The sequence below is a fragment of the Ascidia mentula genome, chromosome 6, assembly GCF_947561715.1.
Source record: "Ascidia mentula chromosome 6, kaAscMent1.1, whole genome shotgun sequence".
In the NCBI taxonomy this organism is placed as follows: domain Eukaryota; kingdom Metazoa; phylum Chordata; class Ascidiacea; order Phlebobranchia; family Ascidiidae; genus Ascidia; species Ascidia mentula.
This window is the reverse complement of record NC_138571.1, coordinates 4,748,092-4,770,912: the sequence shown is the minus strand read 5'-3', so window position 1 is coordinate 4,770,912 and position 22,821 is coordinate 4,748,092. Positions and strand designations below refer to the sequence as shown.

Below are 22,821 nucleotides of genomic sequence, written 5' to 3'. Positions count from 1 at the left end.
TTTCCGGTCAGTAGTTGAGTTGATTATTCAGCCAACAAGGTTGGGTACATCTTAATATCATCCAATAAATATAGATAAAAACACCAACAAACGCAGTTCACTACTTTAAATTAAAAATAGTGAAACCCAAAAATGTCATTGCACTACGCATATACATTGATGTAATATAAATATTTGCAAATTACCTTTTGGTATGAAACCCGCGCAAGCCTTATCTGTGACGTCGGTCAGGTCAGCTCCTTATAATGATGGGAGCTACACCAACCGCGTCATTCAAACTGATGATGGCATAAGTTTTCGCCAAAACGTTTTTTAAACATGATAATGTTAATAGCAAGATGGGCCAGTCTTTTTATGCTCAGACCTTTTGGTATGTTATGCACGTCTGCCGTACAACTAATAGCATATATTAATTCTACCAATGCTGCAACTCTCAGCTGTTTTTCGTTTATTTACACTTACAAATATTGTCACGTGTTTGGAAAAGCAACGAAAATTGGATTAAAACGCACACAGAAGGGTCAACGACAATGGACAAGCACAGGGCATTGTGTTCGTTACGTCACAATGCGACATAGTAAGTTTCAGAACGGGGAAGAAAAAAAACATTTGTGGAATCAAAATCAAACAAAGGAATTTCCTACTTGAAAATTGCAAACAAAGCAATGACGGCGACGCCAACAAGAACAACAACATAGGCCACAGTTGAAATGCATTGAAGCAATCCTGGACAATGCACAGAAGCATTACAAAAGCTTTTTCATTTTTAAAAAGGGGTTATTGATCAATTGTGCATGTGAACAACAAGATAATGGTCCATTTGAACACCCATTGACGTTTTGTAACCACAGAAAGTTTGCATTACATAAGGTAAAGTTTTCATACCATAGCAAATTGGAAAAACAATGTTGCTTGCCCCACTTAGAGAAACAAAGATGACCTAATTTTATTCAGAAACATACATCTGAAAACTGCTGTGAAGGTTTTGAAAACATGAACCCATGTTTTGGAGATCAAATGCAAGATATTTAGGTTAATACTGTTGCCAGCTGTTAATTGTGGTAAAGTGTGAAAGGCCAGTTATTTCCAGCTGTCTGTGACATCAAAAGGTTAAATAGAAATGATTACTTCGGACAGGAATAAATTATTGTAGTGGTTTGAAACAATTTTGGTGGTTTTGAAACAATTTCAATAACCATGTGCATTGGCTGTACATAAAAAAATCAAAATATTTGAATATAGCTCAAAGATTATTTGAGCAAAACATACAAAACCATTCTTAAATGAGCCACTAACAACTCTTATAAACGAACTTTGCAAATCTTGCCATATCCCCAGCATTACAAAGGATTTTTTGTCGCCCCACAAAGGTACATACAATTACATGACGCGTCAGCCAAGCTGTGTTCCTGGTCTAAGTTAGGTTTAAGTCTGGTTTGATGCACAACTACTGCAAGATACACCACAGTAGTTTGCATTTAGTTTTAGTGAGTGGCGCACTGCATGCCGCGAGGTTGGGCTTCTTCGTCATCCTCATCGTAAACATTACGACCACCGCGACTTTTGTGATTTTCATCAAAACTGGAACATTAAATTATTAGTTACAGAATTTGTTACAGTGGAAAATTAAAACACCTGAATTATTCTTTTAATGTTGAAGTGCAAACCATATATACAACTAAAGTGTATACAAGTGTAAGTACTAAGGTACCCACAATTTTTTTCTAAACAGGCATTGATTAATAAAAGTGGGCTGCAGTTAAGAGTCACTGCTTTGACCCACCTTTTATTTAAACCAGTGGGCCTGTGTGCAGCTCACTTAAAACAGTAAGTTAATTTGCAATACTTACTCATGAAGGTTCACTTCTTCCATGTGGTCCGTGATGAGAACCTCATCTTTCGCCGGAAGAAGTTTTTCGAGTTTTTTAATATTTTCAGGGGTCGTCCACCTGTCTGGAGGGAAGTTGATCTTGAACTGGATTACAAGTCGTCCCTTCTCGAATGGGTCCCGGTAAATAGGCATTCCCTCGCCCAAAACACACTTGATGTCTCCATACTTGATCACTTCCCCTGTCAAGTAAATGCATTAATATATGGGTATATTTTTGCTGTGACAGACAAGGCATATTTTTTGTTTGTTTATATTTGTCGATCTCACTCGAGAAAGAAGTTTAGTAGTTCCAAAGTAAAATTATCTTCGCATCAAAATTATTGGAAAGCAGCAGACACCTCTTCAATTTCATTTATTTTGATCAATATTAGCATAATTGCACAAACATAAGGATATTAATAAACAAGTCATACCAGGAATCGTGTTAATAACTATTTCCCTGTTGTCCAAAGTTTTTATGACCCTCTGAAATCCACACAATGCCTCTGTTATTGAGATTTCCATTTTCATTAAAAGATCTTCATTTTGTCTGCAGAGATATTCTGCACATTAGTAACTTAAGAGCAAAAATAAATGAACATAAAGAAACCGATTAAATGTGTGTAATGTTTCTGTTAAATTATTAAAATAGGTTGATTTATTTTTTTGATACAGTTTATCATAACAGAGAATGAGTTGTTTTATATAATCTAACAATCCACAAAAGCAATGGATGTACTTTACTCTCGCTCGCCAAGCAAAAAAAAAATCGGACCAGAGTGCAGGCTTGCCTTGGCCACCACCATATTGGCCACACAAAGTATAAACGATATAATATTGCCCAACTTTCACTTTTGTCTGACAATCAGGCAATAAAAAAATCACAACCTGATAAATAGCCACTGAAACCTTACCTGTGGAAAATATCGTGTTCTTTTTCAACGAGGACAATTACAACATCTCCCGGTTCAAGGTCTGGTTCCTGATCACCCTCTCCATGGAACATAACCTTATGACCCTCGGTCATCCCTAAGCAACAAAACATAGCAAGGTTTTGAAAAGGCATTAAATACAATCAAAAACTTGAGTCTGTTAGTTACAATATATATAGATATGTATGTATGTAGCTAGCAATAAAGTCTTGAAATATGTTGAGGTTTTAGGGTAAGTCACATTGAATGCTTGTGTATTTTAACTGTTTCTCCAATCCCACCTTTATCAACATGAACTTCAAGTATCTTGCTCTGCTTGAGAACTTTTTTTCCATTGCAGGTTTTGCAACGATCTTTTGCGTTGATTCTCTCCCCCTTTCCGTCACACTCACGACACATAGATTGAATCTGTGGTGGGAAAACATTGCAAACATAAACAAACGCAATTGCCCTGAGACACACAATTACAAAACCCTGTGAGTAATGGTTGCATGCATTGTTTTGTTTGAACACTTTACTGCTTACAACACAAACAAAGGTTTGGCACTTGTAAAGACAAACAGTATAAATGGTGAAAGTGCTTTTTACATAAATTGACAGTAACATTTTATTCAGCTTTGTGTTGGCACACAAATCAAATTCATTTAAACTGTACATTCAGATGCAAATAAAAACTTCTGCTTTCAATGGTAAAAGTTACAACAGTTTGAATTGTTAATTGTGTAGTCTGTACACCAACCTGTTGCATCATTCCGGGTCCAATTTGGTGAACCTTTACTTGAATTCCAGTCCCACGACATGTCATACACTTACTAACAGCTCCTTCTTTTCCACCTCTGCCTTTACACTTTTCACAGATTACATTTTTCTGCAGGGAAAGACGTTTTGTTGTGCCATTGTACATGTCTTCCAAGGAAACTTTTAACTGGTGAACGACATCTTTTCCTTTGTGTGCTTGGTGTCGTCTTCCACCCCCACCTAAAATTGGGTGAATATTTCTTATTTACTTTTAAATTTATCAACAAAAATTACGAAAACAGATACATTCTTTTAATACTGTTTAAAAACTTGAAAACAGTGGATTGTGACACACTTCACACTTGAATTAAAAAGAATAAGCCTGTTTGATCTTATCTTGTATGCAAGTTGTATATATATGTATATATACAGATTTACATTGTGCGTACCAAAAAACATGTCGAAAATATCGAAGCCTGAATGTCCATCATGTCCACCACCCTCTTTGACTGCTTTTAGACCACCTTCGTCATATATTTTCTTTTTCTTTGGGTCACTTAGGATTTCATACGCAGCTGATAGTTCTTTGAACTGCATAAAAAATTACAACAAGATCATAAAAGTTTTCAGTTTCGAGATAAACATATTTTTCTGTCCTCTACAACAGAAAAACAAGCATAGACAAAATCAATGTAAAACTGTTAATTAATAACTTAATTAACAATTAGCTTTTAATAATTTTGTTTCATAAACTTTATGCACCTTATCATTAGCTTCTTGATCGTCAGGATTCTTATCAGGATGGTACTTCATGGCAAGTTTGCGATACGCTTTTTTCATTTCAGAATCGGAAGCACTGGGACTAACGCCCAATACATCATATAACTGCGTGTCCTTCACCATGTTGGTGCTGGCGTTTAGTTAATAAATTAGCTAACTACAGAATATAACAATAAATATAATATAGAGAATCCTGAAAAGTATGATTTTGCATGACATAACTACTTACAATAATTGTAAAACTACTTGTAAAGCACATTTTCCATTGTCTAAATATGCCTAGACTACGCTACAAACTATTTAACCTACATCATATATAGCCTATATTTTAATAATTCTTAAGGAGACAAACGGAATACTGTACATGTACTGTATAACTGTTATATATAGCATTGCTGTACACAATAAGTATTTTGTATTTAGTTTTTTCGATACAGGGTTGGTTTAATGACAACATTTAAAAGTCAATTTCGTCCTGGACTAAAATATCACAAAATTTGCTTTAAAAAATGCAGCGTCATTAAATTTATTTAAAACAACTAAACCACACCAAAAGGAAGACAAAACAGCTTTATGTGGTTAACTGTATTTTAACAAACAAACCCTCGCGTCTGGTATTTACTTCTATCGGCATATAACAGTAAAATTATATAACTCGTTCACCAACCATTCACAAGAAACAACGGCAATTCTTTGTCAACCGGTAGCGTGGATCGTTCTAGATGTTTGTTTTTTTACTAGAGGGCAACAGAGATGTAATTTTTTCTGTGGGGTTGACAACTCAAAATATACAGCAGATTACAACAGAAAGTGGCTAATTAAGCTTGATTTAATTTTATTTTCTTTCAAGGAATTCAGAAATCTCAAATAGATATAAATCAATGGATAGTCAACACTATTAAATATAATGAAGGCAGCAAATAACTTTTACTCACAACTGAGGAATCGAACCGCGTGTCATGTGGATTCAGTTCCGGTTCGGGTTTTTTTCAAACTAACCATTCAGAGTATTTCAAAGATTCAGATTCGGTTCCACGTTACTGTTTTATTTCGAATTTGAAACGTAATTATAACGTAAATTATCAAATTTATATCAAAACGTTGGAAAAAAAAGAGATGGCTTTGACAAATCATATAAAAACTTCATGAAATAAAACGTTTGCTTGTGCAATTTCAAACTGGGTAGTACTGTCTCAACGCAAAGACGAATTTGTTCGAAAGAGGTTTAGTTGGGTTTGAATTACCCAGTTCGTTTTTTTTTCTCAATACGAATTCAGATTCAGTTCCCGATCATGATTCGAAAAAATGTCTTTTTGTTGTTGTTGCGTTCCTATGAAAAAAGTTGGAGAAACACTACATTTTGGTCCAATTTCCGGCCATTTTTTTTTTGCAAACATTATATTTTCAAGTAAGATCATAAACAACTTACCAACAAAATAATTTAAAGAATGGCAACCAGATTATGGATGTTAGCTTATCTCATGTCTTTCTGACGTCATAGACCAAGCTGACTTGGTTGAAACGTCAGTGAGTGTTTTTGGATCGATGTTGAAGAAGAACTGCAGTTTCTTTGAAATTCGCACGGCTTCTAAGGCATAATAAACAGTTTGGCTAAGCTAATTCAAGTATCATCTATTGGATACGTCTATTTTGCTCGTGTCACTTGCATCAGTTGGTCAGTTCGTGTAGTACTGTGTAGTGTACGTGTCTCGTGTTTGTGTGTGTGAAGTCTATGTCATGTGGCGACACTGACACATTGCCAGCACTATGCTGCCATCATTTAATACCAAAAGTGTTTTGAAATGAGCTAATGCCATTGCTAGATTGAAAAGTTTGCCTAATTTACGCAGGGAATTTGTTATTTTTCTGCATTTGTTGGTATATTTCTGCTCAGTTTGGTAAAATTTGTGTGCAAAGGAAAAGTCAAACATCTTAAAAATCTGGAACTCTTACCGCTAAAAACAAAATCTGGAATTGTGTTTTTACACTTTAAATGAGATAGTGACTTCATTAATTAGTTAGATCAATGGTTGCAAAGTAATTTTGTCATATTGTTTTGTGGGAGGGTGAACCCTATGGGGGGTTGTAAGAATAAAAACGTTTTTGTGTCATTTGTTGTAAATAAAGCGATCAAATACAAATAAATCTTGTAAGATTGCTTCTGTACTTTGCAAAACATTTGGCTTTTGCAGTTAATAATTTCTTTTGGGGATAGTATCACATTAAAGAATGATATAGCTTTGTTTATGAGTCATACTAACTGCATGACTTTTTAGCTTGGGTCATGAGAAATGAGATTTAATAAGGGTTGGGGACATTGGTTTAGATTGTATGCATTGTAGAAAGTTGTTTTCTGATTACAGGTTTTAGTATTTATTTCTTTAATAAGTCACTGATCTTCAGCAGTAAACGACAATGTCATATGCCTATTTATTTAAATACATCATCATTGGCGACACAGGTACGAATGATCTGTAAATAAAATGTCTTAATTGTCATGATTTTGTGTTCTGTAAGTTGGAAAACTTAATTTCATGTTTTGCTTGTATTATTAATCAACCTTTACCAGGTTTACGTTAATTTATAAAGAGTACAGCCAGGGTTTATTCAAGTTTAAGCATTTGTTTTATAACTTGGTATATATATATATATCTTGCTGATTATATTTAGGTGTCGGCAAATCATGTCTTCTCCTGCAGTTCACAGACAAGAGATTTCAACCAGTTCATGATCTGACCATTGGTAAGATATTTTATGTGGACTCTTTATTCAATAATTGTGTATGGTCTATTTTTCCTGCAAACCTCTTCTGTTCTGTGTTTTATGTGATTTAATATATTTAGACATGACATATAATATAATATACACAATTTGCCATCATTTTTATTACCTGAATTATGACAGGTGTTGAATTCGGTGCTCGCATGATAACTATCGATGGAAAGCAAATAAAACTTCAAATTTGGGACACGGTTAGTCATGCATTTCATTTTGTATTTGATGTGTTTATGCTACAAACACATTTTCTATCCACCACTAATGACATATCATACCATGACATTTGCAGGCTGGACAAGAGTCATTTAGATCAATCACCAGGTCTTATTACAGAGGGGCAGCTGGTGCTCTGCTTGTGTATGATATAACCAGGTTTGTTTGGTTTTTGAGTTAATTTTGGTTATAAATCACATTCCCAATCAGCCAAAAAAAATTGTCAGTCTCAGATTTCCATATATATATAAATTTGTAACGAAAAATATTTTTGTAATTTTAGAAGGGACACTTTCAACCACCTTACGACATGGCTCGAAGATGCCCGACAACATTCCTCATCAAATATGGTTATTATGCTCATCGGAAACAAAAGGTCAGTCAGCCGAATGAATAATAATTTTGTGTATTTCAAACACAACCAAACTGTTGTGAAACAAGTTACCATCAGCTAAGATAAAAAAAATAAGTGTGCTGATATTTGGTGTTGTAATTGAATAAAACAGTACTTATTTCAGCAACTGCCTGGTTTTGGAAACAGTTATTTATATGTGAATGATGACCTTTTTTATGTATATACAGCAATAATAATTTCTTTTCAAAAAATGTTTATTTTACGTTTTCTCATATGCTTCTGTGGAAAAGAGCACAAATCTTAGACATAGCATGATTTTGCTATTGTTAATACAACTAATGCCAAGTACAAAAGTTAGGTAGTCAGTCTGCTGTTGCATGAACAACCACTACAACAGGTTGTAGACAGCACTTGTTCTTTTAAGATCAAATAATTCCTTATGCAAATATTCCATTTCAGTGACTTGGAAGCACGCAGAGAAGTGAAAAAAGAGGAAGGTGAGGCATTTGCAAGGGAACATGGTTTGATTTTTATGGAAACCTCCGCAAAAACTGCTGCCAATGTGGAAGAGGTGCGTTACGCAATTCTGTATTGTCTTATAGTGGGATTAAATATAATACAATAGTCCCTTTGCTTTGTGGGAAGTGCTGATCTTGCCATCCTGTCATGTTAAGTTGTATTGCTAACACGCATGTTTCCTGTAAAGTTTGTTGAAGTCATGAAATGTTGCTGAAATGTACAACCCGGTCTGTGCGATTTAAATAAGCTGTACATGTAAAAATTTAAATTTTGACACATATGCATAAAGTCTAACATGTACTGGTTGTAACAAAATTTCCGGGAATTCGTAACCCATAAAATGTAGTTGTTGTAATTTGCGTATAATAATTTTTGGACTGGTATGTATGGTTTTCAGTATATTCCACACATATAATTACAAACTTGTTGTTTATTAAAATCAAATTTGTATTGTATAACGATCTTGTTTAATACTGGCCTGAGGCCTAATTTCAATGTATCTGCCAATAATCCCTGCTGCTTTGTACTCTTCTGCTCGTTAAAATATACAAAAGATGGTCATTGATTTTTTCTGCTTTTACACAAAGAAGTGACAATAATAATCTTGTGACCTACATTCCCAGGCTTTCATCAACACAGCTAAGGAGATATATGAAAAAATACAGGAGGGGGTATTCGACATTAATAATGAGGTAATCTGGCCATATGCCATTTCATTTATTATTCATGCTACACTTAGGAAGTACATTGTTACGGCATCCACAAGCTTTGCTTGGCATTTTATGTATAACTATTCACTTACTTGTAAATCTTACACAACGAGCTTGTCAATTTTTTTATTTTAATGGCACTGTTATGTAAAGATTTGCTGGAGTAGAGTATGAGTATATTTTTTTTCTTTGCTGAGTTTTTCTTTACAAATATTTTTCTCTGCTCTCTTGTCTCAAAAGAAAATATGAGACTGATCCTCTTACTATCACTAAAAGTTAACAACCAACCTTGCCTAAACTTATAAATCTAAAAAATTAAATTGCTTTTTGGATTAAATACTTGTATTATACCCACATGTACATTTAAAATAAACACAAGAACTTATACCAAGTTTCAAAACTAAATTAGTTTTTATGTAATCATCATTTACATGTGTAAAATCTGGGGTTATAATATTTTGCAAAATATAAAATGTGTTGTAAAATATCATCTCCATGGCCTTGCTTCTATTAAGCGATTCTGGTAATTAATCAAAATTTTAGTCTCATTACAACAATTTCCACCTTTTGACCACATTTATGAAAATATATATTTCCAAGTTTAATATCTGTTGGTTTTTGAAAAAGACAAGAATATTTTGCTAAAAAGCATCGACAATGTCTAAAAACAAAACCAAATTATGATGTCACAGGCGAATGGAATCAAAATCGGCCCCCAACATTCCCCGGCATCTGGTGGTGTCGGAGGTTCAAGACCTCGTCAGCCGACAGACAGCGGGGGTTGTTGTTAAACACCCACGACCATATTTCATTGCTCGTGCTCTGCACTATTGGGTACATAGATTTCCTTCTTGTTGTCAGTGGCAACAGCGCTCCTTCGTGCCCCACATTTAATGCTGATTGTTGTTTTCTACATATGCAGATTTACTCTGGTTTGGGCTTGTTTTTGTTCAAAATTGCAACTTTTTTCTAAAAAAGTTGATTTCTTTGTAGTTTGGAAGTTGGGTTTAACATATTTTCTTCAACGTTTAGTTTACGCTTTAATCTTTAATATCTACATAAAAACTTAACTTCTAATTTATCCATGTAGTTTGGTAATCTATTAAAATTCAAAGAGTTCCTAATTCCAACAAAAGTACATTCTTATTTTGTTCACATAAAAGTTTTCCAAAAGAATTTTTTTGGTTTCTTACCATTTTATGTGCAATGCCTTTCAACGACTTACTGCAAAACCTTTTCAAATTTTCTCCCAAATGGGCAAATTTTTTTGTTTTTTTACTTGGGCTCCCATACTTGCATAGTTAAGATTCTTAAGAAACCCGTTTTGATTGTATTAGATTAGGGAAATGTATAGCATGACTGCTTCAAACAGCCCTTTGTTATTAACTGTTAGATTTTGTACGCATATTATTTGGTAGATTTTATTTGTGTTGTAACAACGTCCTTCAATGTTTGAGCTGAAGTCTAACAAACACGCACTCAATGTAAATTAGACATGCTGTTCTTTTCTCATTGTGTTGTGAATTTCTTGTTGACCTGATGGATCCGAATATTTGTAAATTGCTTGTTATTATAATAACTCTTCGTGTTTAGAAGGCAAAGATTCCCACTAGTATGTTCCACCTTTCACATATCCACAGGATGAAAATATTCTGTCTGAACGTAAACTTTTGCTGGATTTTTAGTGCCCAAAGTAATGATAATATGTTGCAAGCAATTGGCAAAAACTTGCCACAAAAACGTACAATGTTATAAACAGTGCCATGGCTTTTTGAACCACCTTGGTGGTATCTCAGACCAAACCCTTGTACTGTTATTGATGTGGTAGGTGCTGGTGTTGTAAACCTCGTCCCCTGAAACACAAATAAACTTTCAACCTAGCGTTGTGCAATTGTTTTGTTACCAAGGCAATGCAGAAATATCACAATATTTGCATGTTCCTTCAAACACAAGTGGAGTTGGTTTTGCTGTGATGGAGTTTACCAGGTGTGGCTGATGCTAAAATACAGTGTGTTGCATAGGGTCTGTAACCACACTCTACGTACTATTTCTAAAATTATGTCTAATGACTTCGTGTACCAACCTATGTGTGCAACTATGTTGATCCCTATTATGAATATGTAAATTTTAATGGGTAGATTTCCGGACATTTTTTACTTTCCTGGCGCAATAAATCCCAGGCGTATGACAAAGTATTTGAATGTAAACTCGTGAATTATGAATAATTACCCAGGGTGCACGTGAACACATATACTTTGGTCATTATCTCGTAATCACACTTCCTCCCGGTGAAGTTTGAACTCTCAACATACCCGAGGTCCTAATCCACCAACCCAGTTACTAATCTTGAGTGAATTCATGATTGGAAAGACCGACAATTTGCCACCTCTATATTGGTTCGGGGAATTCCCCATTCAGCGAACACTAAAGTGACACATCCTGAATGCCCAGGATCGAAAGTTCGAGTCCCACCGAGAGCGAACGTAAATGTGTTACTGATTGAGACTTTTCAGGAATTAGGGGTAAATGTTACGGTCATGTGCTCTTATCTGAAACTAACTTTTGAGGAATTCTTATTGAAACAAAAATAAGAAAACTAGATATTTTTCCATAAAAAAAGTTTTTGGCAAAAAATTAAGTCGAGAATGTTTTGCAGAAAATGGATAAAAACCTGGGATTTGTGAATTTTACAGCAGAGATTTCTCATGCCTCCAAATCTAAATGGATCGACAAACCGATATCTTGAAAAATGCAGTTAATTTTAATAATATTCTGAAAGTTGTAAGACAGTGTGGCATAAATGTCGTTGTTCATAATGAGGCGACAACTTCTCAGCAGCTGTGTTTAGAGCAGTCTTAAACTTTTAGCAGTTAACGATAGTCAAAAATTTTACGCCCATTGAATTTATGAAATCTGAATTGAAAGGTAACTAATAGGACCAATTATTAAAAGAACAATATCTTATAATGCAAAGGTTAGCACCTGGCACCAAAAGAAAACCATTCTATGTGAGAAGAATATATACTGTGTGACATCAGTAAGACAAAACGTGGACTGGTAGTTGAAAAACACAAATATTTTATGAATAGAACAATTATTCAAAAAACAAGATTGCAAAAAACTGTTTAAAGGTTAAGGGCTATTATAAATTATTTTGGGTGTGCAACTGTGCTTGTTGGCTGTTGAGACACTATTTGTATACCAAATTCTAACCCTTGTCACTTCGAAATTAACCTTTCATTCTTCCGTGGTGAGTGTATAGTAAACGAAGCTCAAACGATTGCAGATCAGCTGTAAATAACTATTCTAACGTAAAAACCAAAATACAAACTACTAAATTTTGATGCATTAATATATGTGTACTCGATAGTGACTTTAAACTTGTGGTGAAGCACAATATGTGTAGGCCTATGCTCAACAAAATTTGTAAACTAGTTGTACTACAAGAAAAGTATAAGCTTGGAATCTTTCGCATTATGCAATTTAAAAACCGCGGTAGTTTTTAAGTTATGGATACGAATAATAATCAATTTGTATAGGAAGCTTAATTGTTCTACATGGGTGACAATTAATACATACCTTCTTCTTCGTTCGGACGACAGGATATTACTCACCAGGAAACATATCTTCGTACCGCGTTCGGACATCTAATTGTTTTAGGCCAGATTGGGGTAGAAGTTCTAACTGTGGGACAGATTGGGTATAATTATAACTGTGGTTATATTGTTTAGTGTTATTGTCGTGAAAGAGTCAAATAGTAGAAGATGCATTACAAAATGTTTGTGACAACCTTGATGCTGCTTCTTGGAAAACGTAAGTAAAATTACTATAAGAGAGCTCAATATTTTTTAATGCTTATAATAAAAAAAAAGCTAACACGGGATTTTACAAGATTTCTAAAGTTAAGTTTAATCTGTGATCGATCCTTTGATCAGATTTTGTAAGTTGTTTAGACAAACAAATTATTTGTTAGGTTTACGATGCTCCTGGTGGAAACTATCTTTGATTGGCGACGGATCTTCAACTGGAACGACCTATTCATCTACAGGCGAATTCAAATTAATTTGCAAGACAAATGAAACAAGTCGATTAATGACGATCGAGTTTTGCGAAAGTAAGTTAAATCTTACAAAGTACACCATACACAATTATTGCAAAATGCAGATGCATAAACGTGTTACAAAACGACACATTTCGCAGCAAATGTACAAAATATACACAATTTTATATAGTACCTATAACAGAATGAAGCGAATCGACATTACACAGGCATTGCTACTTCAATATACACAATAGCACCCAAAGGACTTCAATGTCATTTATTGCTGCATGAAAGTTACCAGTTTATTGCGATTTTTTATAATATTTAATTTTTCAGGTATTCCATTACGCATTCAGCAACAGAATGTTTAGGCTTTTCCTGCACAGATTAAGTCACCAAATTACCCGAGCAATTATGATATGCAGACAACTAGTATTTGGGATTTGACTACGGGAGCCAGACAAAGATTCACCTTCAACATCATGGACTTTTCCACAGACGTCAACTATGATCTTCTCTACGTGAGTCTGACCACGTTTAGCATCATTATATTATGTAAAACTCACATCAAGTCTTCTGGCAATTAAAACTTTTTATTGTGATCGATTTTCGGTCGATAATCGTTGCTTAGGATCATAGGCGTCGATTTAGGGGTGACATGTCACCCATCACAAACAAACAGGGGTAACAACGCATGTATTGTCACCCCTGTATTTCGTTTAATTTAAAAATTATTGTCAGAAAAAACACACACATTATACTATGCGTTAAGCTACTTTCAAATGACCTTTATTATCATTGTCACAATCAGGACAAACACAAGTGTCTCGTGGATTGTTACGCAACAAAGTGACACGAAACGGAATTTGCGTCGTTTGCCTATGTGTAAGGCGATACGACCGACGACATGTTTTTTGCGTGTTTCTACTATGCTTAGGATAATGCGCATCATCTCTGACCAGTCACAATGTGTACCTTTTAATAATGAGTATTTCGGTGCTTTTTGCAAGCGGAGCTTTTGGAATTGAGTTCAATTATACCTGACATTATCAACACCAAACATTGATAACATATCGTCAACCTGTTAACTGTTAGATTTCATCTGACGAGCCAGGAGCGAACTCCCTCAGGTTGTCTGGTTCTACTTCACCACAATTGTTTACAACAACTGGAACCAATATTCGAGTCGCTTTTCTGGCTGATGCTGTTTCTTCTCAAACTGGCTTCAGCATCGTTGTCGAAAGTATCATTTTGTTAGATTTTCTTGATATTTTTACTACCAAAACTCGCGCTAATGGAACTGAACTTCTTACACAATTAAATGTCGGTTTCGTACACCGACGCTTCGCCTGTTACCTATATACAACGATGATACATCTATGGTAATGGTAGGACACCCAAACATGTATTTAACCAAAAAAAATGTAAAAGTCCAAGAAACGAGTCTCCTTCTGTTCGCCCAGTTTCAAAATAACCCACGCGTTTGTCCAGTTTGAAAACAACGGAAATGCATCGCGATATTTGACAAATTGTCTCATTGTTATCACTTGCATTCAATACTGTCATGGCGCTTGTAAAAGAACAACTAACTTGAAGATCGTACACTGGGTAAAATATCTTTTTCTACATGTTTGTGCGCTGCATTATAAACCCGATGAAGTCTGATTGCATAACAGCCGGCACGCGATTAGAATAAGATGAACATTTTATTATTGACTGAAGGTCATTTCTACAGAAATCAAAATGTCTCCGGAAACAGCGACACAAACCTAATTGTTGGTGCGAATAAAACTTATCTAAGTTTGTCCCCTTTTTTATCTTTTGTTCAATTTTTTTAGATGTCTTTTTTGTCTGATTCAGGTTCTGTAATTGTTCCGGAGAACATCACGGGGATTAAATGCGAAGAAGAGATTGAGATAACGTAAGAAATGATTGATTTTTTAAACATAATGTGATTAATGACTGCAATGTGTCAGTTACATCGTATGAACACACGCTAGGATTGTGAATATGACTCATTGTTCATTTCGACTTTAGCACGTTTACGAAAGAATCAACAGGGTTATACCGTGTGTATAATTTACTTGATAATATACAGATGATAAAGGGTCGTGGCACAGTATGCAGAAAACAATAGATGCCAAAATGTCGTCATGTTTTCGCATTAGTTATTACCATGGCACAAGTTATTGCCAAAATGTCAACATGTTAACGTGTGTTTTTCCTAAAATAAGTTTAAGTGTCTCTATCCACTTTACATAAAATTGGATAAGAAGGGTGTATTTTGCCCATTTCGCGATCCAGAAAAGATAGTTGGGCAAATATTTTTTTAAATTCATGACATTTAGAATTCGAAGTCAGGACAATCTGGCGAGACTTACATACGAGAGTGGTGATGTTCTTTACATCAGTTCCGAACATAAAACCAACCTTGATGAGTACCAGACAAATGCAAAACTAACGATGCTGCACCGATATTTCGCTTCAACTTGACGCGATGTGAATTCATATACGAGGTATGTGTGTTGTTGAAAAATAAGAAATATACACGCGTTGAAAAAGTTTCCAAAATAAAACAATTGATTCCTTGAGAAGACTGACTTTTATATTATAACGTACACGAGCTCTCGCGAGTAACCCTCGCTTCATCAGGTGTGAATGACAAAGTGATAGAAAAAACAGGCGCAAATTCGGGTGAAGAAAATAGACACGATGAAACGAGTACATTAGTTTGTTCTTGCGGCATCGTCGTCTACGTTATAATATAAAAGTCAGTCTTCTCAAAGAGTGCCAAAGCAGGACAATTTACACGTATAAAAATACACGCTTAACGTTCAAACCAGCCCGGGTATTTATTTATTATTTTCATTTTAGACACGAGACGACCATCTGATCTTTACGTTCATCGTTCGTGACGCCAAAGCAATGGATTCTTCCAAAGCAATTCAACGATACGTTTCACACAGCATCAGTATGACTTGTAACTTCACTGCAAATTACAATCTCTTGTCAGAAGTTGTTCAACCTGCAATAAAGTGAGTATCGGGATTGTCAATGTTAAAGACATTGTATGCATTGAGCATTCCCCCTCTATTCACTACTTTTACGAAAGTACAAAATGTTTTGCTTCGTTTTCCAGATGAAAATGTGTAGTTTTGTTTTGCTTTGCTTTGATTGGTTAAGGCTACAGATCACGTGTACCACATGACACCATTACTGGTTGTGGAATATTTTTTTATAAAAAACTAACCATAATTCTGAGAATGAAGATACTGACCAATATTGCATAAAACATTGTGACATTTTTGTATTGTTTTCTGCAGTGTGGGCCAGTCTCTTCATTCTACAAATTATGAGTAAATCTGTTGTTGATGTTCCTTAGCCTAACCATTATATGTTATTTGCAGTGAAATAGAAGTGGATGGTGGTTTTATATCTGGTGAGTTTAATGTTTCATTGAACGTCTACAGTGACGAGGGATTCAGTGAGCCAGTGGATGAAAGCTCTCCAATAATCGTCCCACAACTATATCTTTGCTGTGGTTAAAATGAATGGAATTCCAGAACTGGAAACAGATTTTATCGTCCAGGTTAGCAACTGCACCCACTTATTTTTTTTTACAAAAAGCTTTTGCTTGATGAATAATAATACGTGTTAAAAGGCAGAGGATTGTTGGGCTACACACGTAGAGGACTCTGCTGACTCACTCTCATATCCTATCATTGAAGCTGGGTGAGAACATTAATATTTCTAGTTTCAAACTAACACGTTCATTTAGTCGTGTTCTGAATTCGATATACTTTTACTGTTTTGAGGATTTTAGTTTGGTTGTCTGGATTCATACTTGCATCTACTGCAGTGATGGAGTCTAACCCTCGATAGTAGATAAGAATACAAACCCCCATTTATCGTGAATTCAGATGCGCAGCGCCATCTACTGACAATGAAGGTCCAAACAGGAAGATGGTGATTCGAAACTACCAGACAAATAACGCAAGCTTTAAACTCGAAACTTTCGTGTGGACAAACGTCACAGACGACCAACAAGCGATCTATCTTCATTGTGACGTCACCATCTGTCAAAATTCAACAGGATCTTGTCCTGAGATGGTCAGTTTGCAACCTATCTTAACTTTGTGTACTAAGTGCACTTGGATGGAAATTTACCACAGTAGTTCAGGTATATATTTAAACCCGAGGTTCTCGAACTGTGCGCGACGATGCCCTGGTGCGATTGAGTTTCCAAGGGCGCCGCGTAACAATTGAAATCAGTGGTTCTCAAATTTTTTCGTGTGGAAAAACTTTTTCATGTGGAAAGAAACATTTGAAAAGATCGACGGCACTTGCGGTCAATGAAAAATCTATCAGGAGCTATACCAACCAACCGCATCATTCAAACTGATGATGGCATAAGGTTTTGCCGAAACGTTTTCTTTTAAACATGACAATGTTAATAACAATATGTATGGGCCAGTCTCTTTATACTCAGAATTATGAGGAAATCCGTGATCTGTGCCCCTAAGAATTCATTGATTTTCGTAGCCTACTTATCAACAAAAAAGTGTTTAATAAAAGTACTGTGATTTCGCCGAATGTGTAACAACCAATAACTTATTGCTCCTTGATTTGCAGAAATCTTGAACGAAAAGCTGAAGGAAGTCAATCCCGAGGACAACGAGTTGTTTTTAGCATCGGTTGTGATTCTAGCTACTGCGATGTTGTTGCTGGGTGTATTTTAGGCGTTTAAAGTTACTACATGAGCTGTACTCATGATTTAGTAACTAAGAGCACTAACATTAAATTAAAAAAAATAATAATTTTCGAGACCTTTTAAGATATGATTTTTGTTGTGAAAATTCATGCGAAAATGTGCTTAAAAATTTGTAACAACATCATGTTTAGTGTCACTTGTAGAAGATTTCGACGACAAAATATATTTGGGGAAATTATGCTGTGTTGATTCTGGTGAAAAAATCCATGCCGCAATGAAAGAAAGATTCCCCTGTATTATTTGATTTAAATCAATTTAACAACCGCACCAGGCAAATATCAATTTGCCTTTGTAAATAGACACCTATGGGTTTTATTAGCTTACAGTTAAGATTGTAAGATGTAGCATATAGGATTTGCAAAGCTGACCAACCATAATTTTTAGTAATGTTTTTGATTATAGTGGTAGAGCACCCCACGTATATATAAAGTTTGCCTGGCAAGTTGTGAGCTTGTGTACCAGTTTACCTTGGCCACAATATACCCCGTGTAACCACTGAGCTCCTGCAGCTCAGTTGGTTGAGTTAGCCCAGGGTCGTGAGTTCAAACCTCACCGGGAGATTGTTTTTTCAGATCTCGCTCCGACTTGTCGGGAAAAGTGGCTGATCCAGCTTGGCTGCAATGCCTTTAAACCTCACAGTTAAAGCAGTTCCAATTTGTTTGCGAGTTTCCTATCTCTCTACATGCAAAAAGTTGCATCTGATCTCCTAGAAATCATGCATGACGAAGATTCTCCAAGAGAATAAAGAAACAAAGAAAAGAGGAGCCCTTGCTCTACCATGCGATTATACTATGGTAATACCATATACTTATACCATTATGGTAAGCCAGTGTTATATGTGACGTCACAATGGTGGCAGCCACAATGCTTTTTTTGCTTGTTCTTGATATTTAGATCGACTTTGGGTCCTTGGGATTGGGATCACTGCAAAGTGTAAGTTTCCGTTGTATTTGGGTGTGAAATAGTGATTGTCATCTGTTGGTGGACTGATACTTGGTGAAACGCATTCTAACTTTGCTATTTCTGGGTCATAGTGCTTTCATTTCGGATATGTGTTTCTTGTTGTGAACGACACTCATAAAAATATTGAGAATGACAAACTGAATTCCCTTCTACAGCCAGTACTTAACATGGCAGTGGCAAAGGTAAACCCAGCAATAAGTAATTCTCGAGGAAAGTGGCTAGTTGAACCAAATTTTCAGACCTTATTGTTACAGTGAGATTTATGTTCTTTATGTTTATTCCCGCCACTTGCTTTGTGACGCTTGGCGTCTGTGACGTAACAGTGCGCGGGATTGCAACGTACGCTGGCCACGCTTTTAATGCCAGTAATGAATGTGCTTGTGCTGTACTTGGATAGTTCAGCTTGAATTTAATTTATTGTGTTTACCTTTTTAAATCAGCCAGCTATTGAATAAGATATAGGGCTGTTAATATTTGAATAAAGAGTTTAATTTGGACCTGAACCCAAAAAGTTGGTACGTATGCAGCGCTACTGATATTGTTGTTGATTATTTGCTGTAGTGGGTGAATGTTCGTTTTAACAAGAACCGACGTTGAGTCACTGGTCGCGCTCACCAAATAAGGGGAAAATTGTTTAACAAAACACCAAATAAGGGGAAAAGCTGGATTCTACAGGGCGAATCACATTGGCATTTTTCATTCAAAACAAAACAAAAAATTGCAAGGTAAGGCACAACAAAATGCACATTGTTATGACAGTAAAGCAGGTTATGAGGCACTAGAGATAAAAACACACCACGCAACTTTGGAAACTGGACAAAATAGTGTTTTTTGATTTCATTCTAGAGACAAATATTAGCAATACACAAACCGGGAAGTGGACTTTACACAAAATACTAATGATAAATTTTTTTTTCCAAGTGGACGCCTTCGTTTTTTCCAGTAAACAAACAACACAAGTGATAGTTTTTGAATTATGTATCTTTATGATCAAATCTCACTTTTAGTTTTTATGTTACAATTGCTTCATTATTGCCAAAATGCACATAAATCAAGGGCAAAATACAGTCAAAAAAATACTGGTCAAAAAACACATCCCGTTTACACATGGATTGCACTTAATCTACATTGATAAAAAATATGTAACCTTTCAATTGCTTTGTCAGTAATGGCAAGGGAACCTGAAATAAATGATTTTAAAAGAAAAAGTCACAGATAACCACAATAGATGATTTCTTACAAAACTTGGGGGTATGTTATTTTACTAAACAGAAACCCCCGGTGACCTACATAAAAAATAGCGCCAAAATGAGTAACATATTTTGCCTCAACCAGGAATATTATGCGAAGCACAAATAGGTGAATGTGTAATAAATATTTTGCATATATATCCCCTAGATTTAAACATTCTTTTATTTTTCAAAAAGTTTCAAAATCATTCTTGCCAAAAAAACTTCTGAAATACTTGTAAAAAAATCGACATATGGATTTTCAAAAGGAAAGCAATTAAATGAACAATGCTCATTGATCAAAATAACACTGAAAACAAAATGTGTAAAATTAGGTTCTTGTTAGACCATTTACTGGTTGGTGGGGAAGGCTGAATAAGGTGGAGGTATGGCTTGTGCTGTTGATGCAAAATTAACATAATTTGCTTTAACCAAGAAAACACATTGCTTGGAGTTGCATCATATACAAACTGAAAACTAATCAGAATGAAGCAATGTTACAAACAATAGGGTCAAATAACTATGTTTTAATCAGTGCGTTTGAAATTTATTTGTTACTGTTATTTTATCTTGTGTCACATTTTTGTGAGAGTAAGATAGTTTTGATTTCATACCTGCTTGTCTTGAGCTTCCAGCATTCACTCCATGAGCATAAGCTTCTGCAACGATGGCAGCAAATTGACGAAGTTTAGCTTGGCTCACCCCTTCAAGATAGGAAACTTTCGCATGAACTTCACATTGAAGGTCGTCCATATGTTCTGCTCTGAATATCTGCACAAAGATTTGCAGAAAATCTTTACCGGCACAACATGTACACCAGCAGAGTGGAAACTATTTTCAATGTAAATGAGTGCATAAATGTGTTTGTGAACTTATCTTACAAGGCTTCTCTGACAAAAATATCATTTTATAATGTTTAACCTTAATTATTAAGGATTTTGATAAACTATACCAATTACAAAAACAATATTCAACAAATTTAGTGTTGCATTAGTCAAATCTTCAAAAAATTGCTGAAAAGAAAAATATTTTTTTATAAAAAACATGTAGTATATAATTTGGTCTAGCATTGTTAAAATTGCTGGTTTCAAAGTTGTTTGAATTGGTGGAGAAAATTTTCGTAAATTTCTTTTGGACAATAAAAGTTCCTGTCACTGTCTTCAAGGTTTTTTTCATCAAATGATTCTGCTTTAGTTAAAGGATTCAGTCATAAACAGCACTTACACGGTATGGAATTCCAAAAACAAGCATAATGGGCAGACAAAATATCCACATGGCCGGATTGAAACATAAATCACATTTCTTGCTGGAGTTTGTTATGCAGAATTTGGAACCAGTAACGGTGTAATTTGTATGAAAATTATCTTTAAACCTTGATTTATACCAACATTTCAGCAATGGTCCAAGATTAATCTAAAAACACAATCAGAAATATAAGCTATTGTTGCACATATGGTAAGCAGTAATGTTTCATTCAGCTCACCATATGGGAGCATAATGTTGTGCTTAATTTTTAATTATTGCAGGAACTAAATACTATTCCCATTTAAGTTTATTTATCTTATGGTTTTTAGTTCTTACAAAAAAATGGTTTTACAATTCTGCTTATCTTGAAAAACTTAAAACAGGTTGCACAACATCACCTCTAGTGCAAAGCTTTTTCCAGCAGCAAGGGACTGTTCACATTCATCCAGTTTATCTTTTAATTGTTGCTGTATGGCAGGATTGGTGCTGTTGATATACATCACAAATTTACCTGTAAAAAATATGTTTTGGGCCATCAAGATTCCGGCAAAACTTTTTGCTAAAAATTGGCAAATATATTGACCAACTGAAAATTTGACAAAAGTTTTTTTTGCATACCTGTTGTAATGTGCCATCCATTTAAAACTCTCTCCTTTTTTTTCAACACAACATGAAGATAAGTTGGTACAGTCAGAAGTCTTTGCTTTATTGTCTCAAATTCTGATACATTTGTTATTTTCAATTCCCTTGAAACGCACAAATATTTCTTAAAGTTAAAGAACAGTTAGCATTGGAGCATTAGCTATATGTGTTGGAGAAGGCCTTTTTTTGTAGTAAATGCTTTTGGTTGGGTTTTTATGATTGCAAGATATCAATATAGACGTAACAAATGTGGCCGGGCATCATGGTAACTTGAGCAATTCGTATGTTTGCAAGCAAGTTTGACAAGAATTATTGATTGGAAATATAATAACCAAGTGCTGTAGAGACGCTTATTATGGCCACCAAAACTTTTCCCAAGTCGATCAAGCTCTTAATTGGTCGAAATATGTGCTTTGACCATGGGTCGTTATAGTTTCACGAAATATTAAAACAAGATTGCAGAAATAGATGAGTTGGTAAACTTACTCTCCATATGTATCTGCAAATACTTGATTATCGTGGGCAAAAACATTGGCTTTGCGTGGATCATGGTGAAGTTTGCCATCTTGCCCAGGTTTAAAATGCTGAGAGGAGCATTTTAAAAATCTATCAAGCAACGTCACGCCAACCTCGATCTGTTGGCCTCTGTTTCCAGGGGCTATTGACATCACGACTAAACTACAACAAAACTTGAAAATACGTAATTTTTACTACTGCTGTCTGCTTTATAGCAAGTTGACGACCAACTCGAAACCTCAGTATGTTTATCTGTACAGTGTTTGTACAAGAGTTACGTGGGAGCAAATATGTATTTAGTGGTCATGTGTTTTCTTGCTACCTCGCATCGGGAAAACCCATGTTAAGCGTGATCAATTCCCTAACATGTCCGGACAGTCGTTTTATATTTAGGAATAAACGTGTATGTACGCACCGTCATCAGTTTCGGTTCTTCGGGCGGATATTAAACAAAATGCCTTATATTCTGCCAAAACCAGAACCTTTATTGATGTGCAAATACCACAAAACATATCAAC

General features: G+C 35.1%; 3 protein-coding genes and 1 pseudogene across 3 annotated transcripts; 2 read left to right on the top strand and 2 right to left on the bottom strand.

The window, feature by feature from the left end:
• Nucleotides 1-431: 431 nt before the first annotated feature.
• Nucleotides 432-4,533, bottom strand: LOC145907479 (dnaJ homolog subfamily A member 1-like). The gene is made up of 8 exons (XM_082994880.1): nt 4,303-4,533; nt 3,990-4,131; nt 3,542-3,780; nt 3,084-3,210; nt 2,785-2,899; nt 2,305-2,420; nt 1,851-2,070; nt 432-1,581 (listed from the first exon to the last, which is right to left on the bottom strand). The coding sequence occupies exons 1-8, from the start codon at nt 4,441-4,443 to the stop codon at nt 1,485-1,487; spliced, it is 1,197 nt and encodes a 398-aa protein (XP_082851006.1). The 5' UTR covers nt 4,444-4,533; the 3' UTR covers nt 432-1,484.
• A 2,075-nt stretch (nt 4,534-6,608) lies between these two features.
• On the top strand, nt 6,609-10,776 carry LOC145906775 (ras-related protein Rab-2). Its single transcript, XM_082994225.1, has 8 exons — nt 6,609-6,781; nt 6,991-7,062; nt 7,225-7,292; nt 7,388-7,470; nt 7,595-7,687; nt 8,126-8,237; nt 8,809-8,877; nt 9,588-10,776. Exons 1-8 carry the CDS (start codon nt 6,736-6,738, stop codon nt 9,684-9,686), a joined length of 642 nt encoding a protein of 213 aa, XP_082850351.1. The 5' UTR covers nt 6,609-6,735; the 3' UTR covers nt 9,687-10,776.
• A 2,580-nt stretch (nt 10,777-13,356) lies between these two features.
• LOC145906957 (uncharacterized) lies at nt 13,357-17,676 on the top strand (annotated as a pseudogene).
• A 1,662-nt stretch (nt 17,677-19,338) lies between these two features.
• LOC145906956 (uncharacterized) lies at nt 19,339-22,482 on the bottom strand. The gene is made up of 6 exons (XM_082994403.1): nt 22,274-22,482; nt 21,764-21,891; nt 21,544-21,656; nt 21,125-21,313; nt 20,515-20,671; nt 19,339-20,298 (listed from the first exon to the last, which is right to left on the bottom strand). The coding sequence occupies exons 1-6, from the start codon at nt 22,453-22,455 to the stop codon at nt 20,252-20,254; spliced, it is 816 nt and encodes a 271-aa protein (XP_082850529.1). The 5' UTR covers nt 22,456-22,482; the 3' UTR covers nt 19,339-20,251.
• Nucleotides 22,483-22,821: the final 339 nt, after the last annotated feature.

Coding starts and splice junctions, on each gene's coding strand:
- LOC145907479 (XM_082994880.1), bottom strand. CDS start 4,443: ATGGTGAAGGACACGCAGTTATATGATGTATTGGGCGTTAGTCCCAGT. Junction 3,211..3,541: donor GACCCGGAATGATGCAACAG/GTTGGTGTACAG, acceptor TTCCCACCACAG/ATTCAATCTATGTGTCGTGA. Junction 2,900..3,083: donor TGAAGTTCATGTTGATAAAG/GTGGGATTGGAG, acceptor TTTGTTGCTTAG/GGATGACCGAGGGTCATAAG.
- LOC145906775 (XM_082994225.1), top strand. CDS start 6,736: ATGTCATATGCCTATTTATTTAAATACATCATCATTGGCGACACAG. Junction 7,063..7,224: donor AGTTCATGATCTGACCATTG/GTAAGATATTTT, acceptor GAATTATGACAG/GTGTTGAATTCGGTGCTCGC. Junction 7,688..8,125: donor ATGCTCATCGGAAACAAAAG/GTCAGTCAGCCG, acceptor ATTCCATTTCAG/TGACTTGGAAGCACGCAGAG.
- LOC145906956 (XM_082994403.1), bottom strand. CDS start 22,455: ATGTCAATAGCCCCTGGAAACAGAGGCCAACAGATCGAGGTTGGCGTG. Junction 21,657..21,763: donor TGGATGGCACATTACAACAG/GTATGCAAAAAA, acceptor TATTTTTTACAG/GTAAATTTGTGATGTATATC. Junction 21,314..21,543: donor GAAAAAGCTTTGCACTAGAG/GTGATGTTGTGC, acceptor TTGTGTTTTTAG/ATTAATCTTGGACCATTGCT.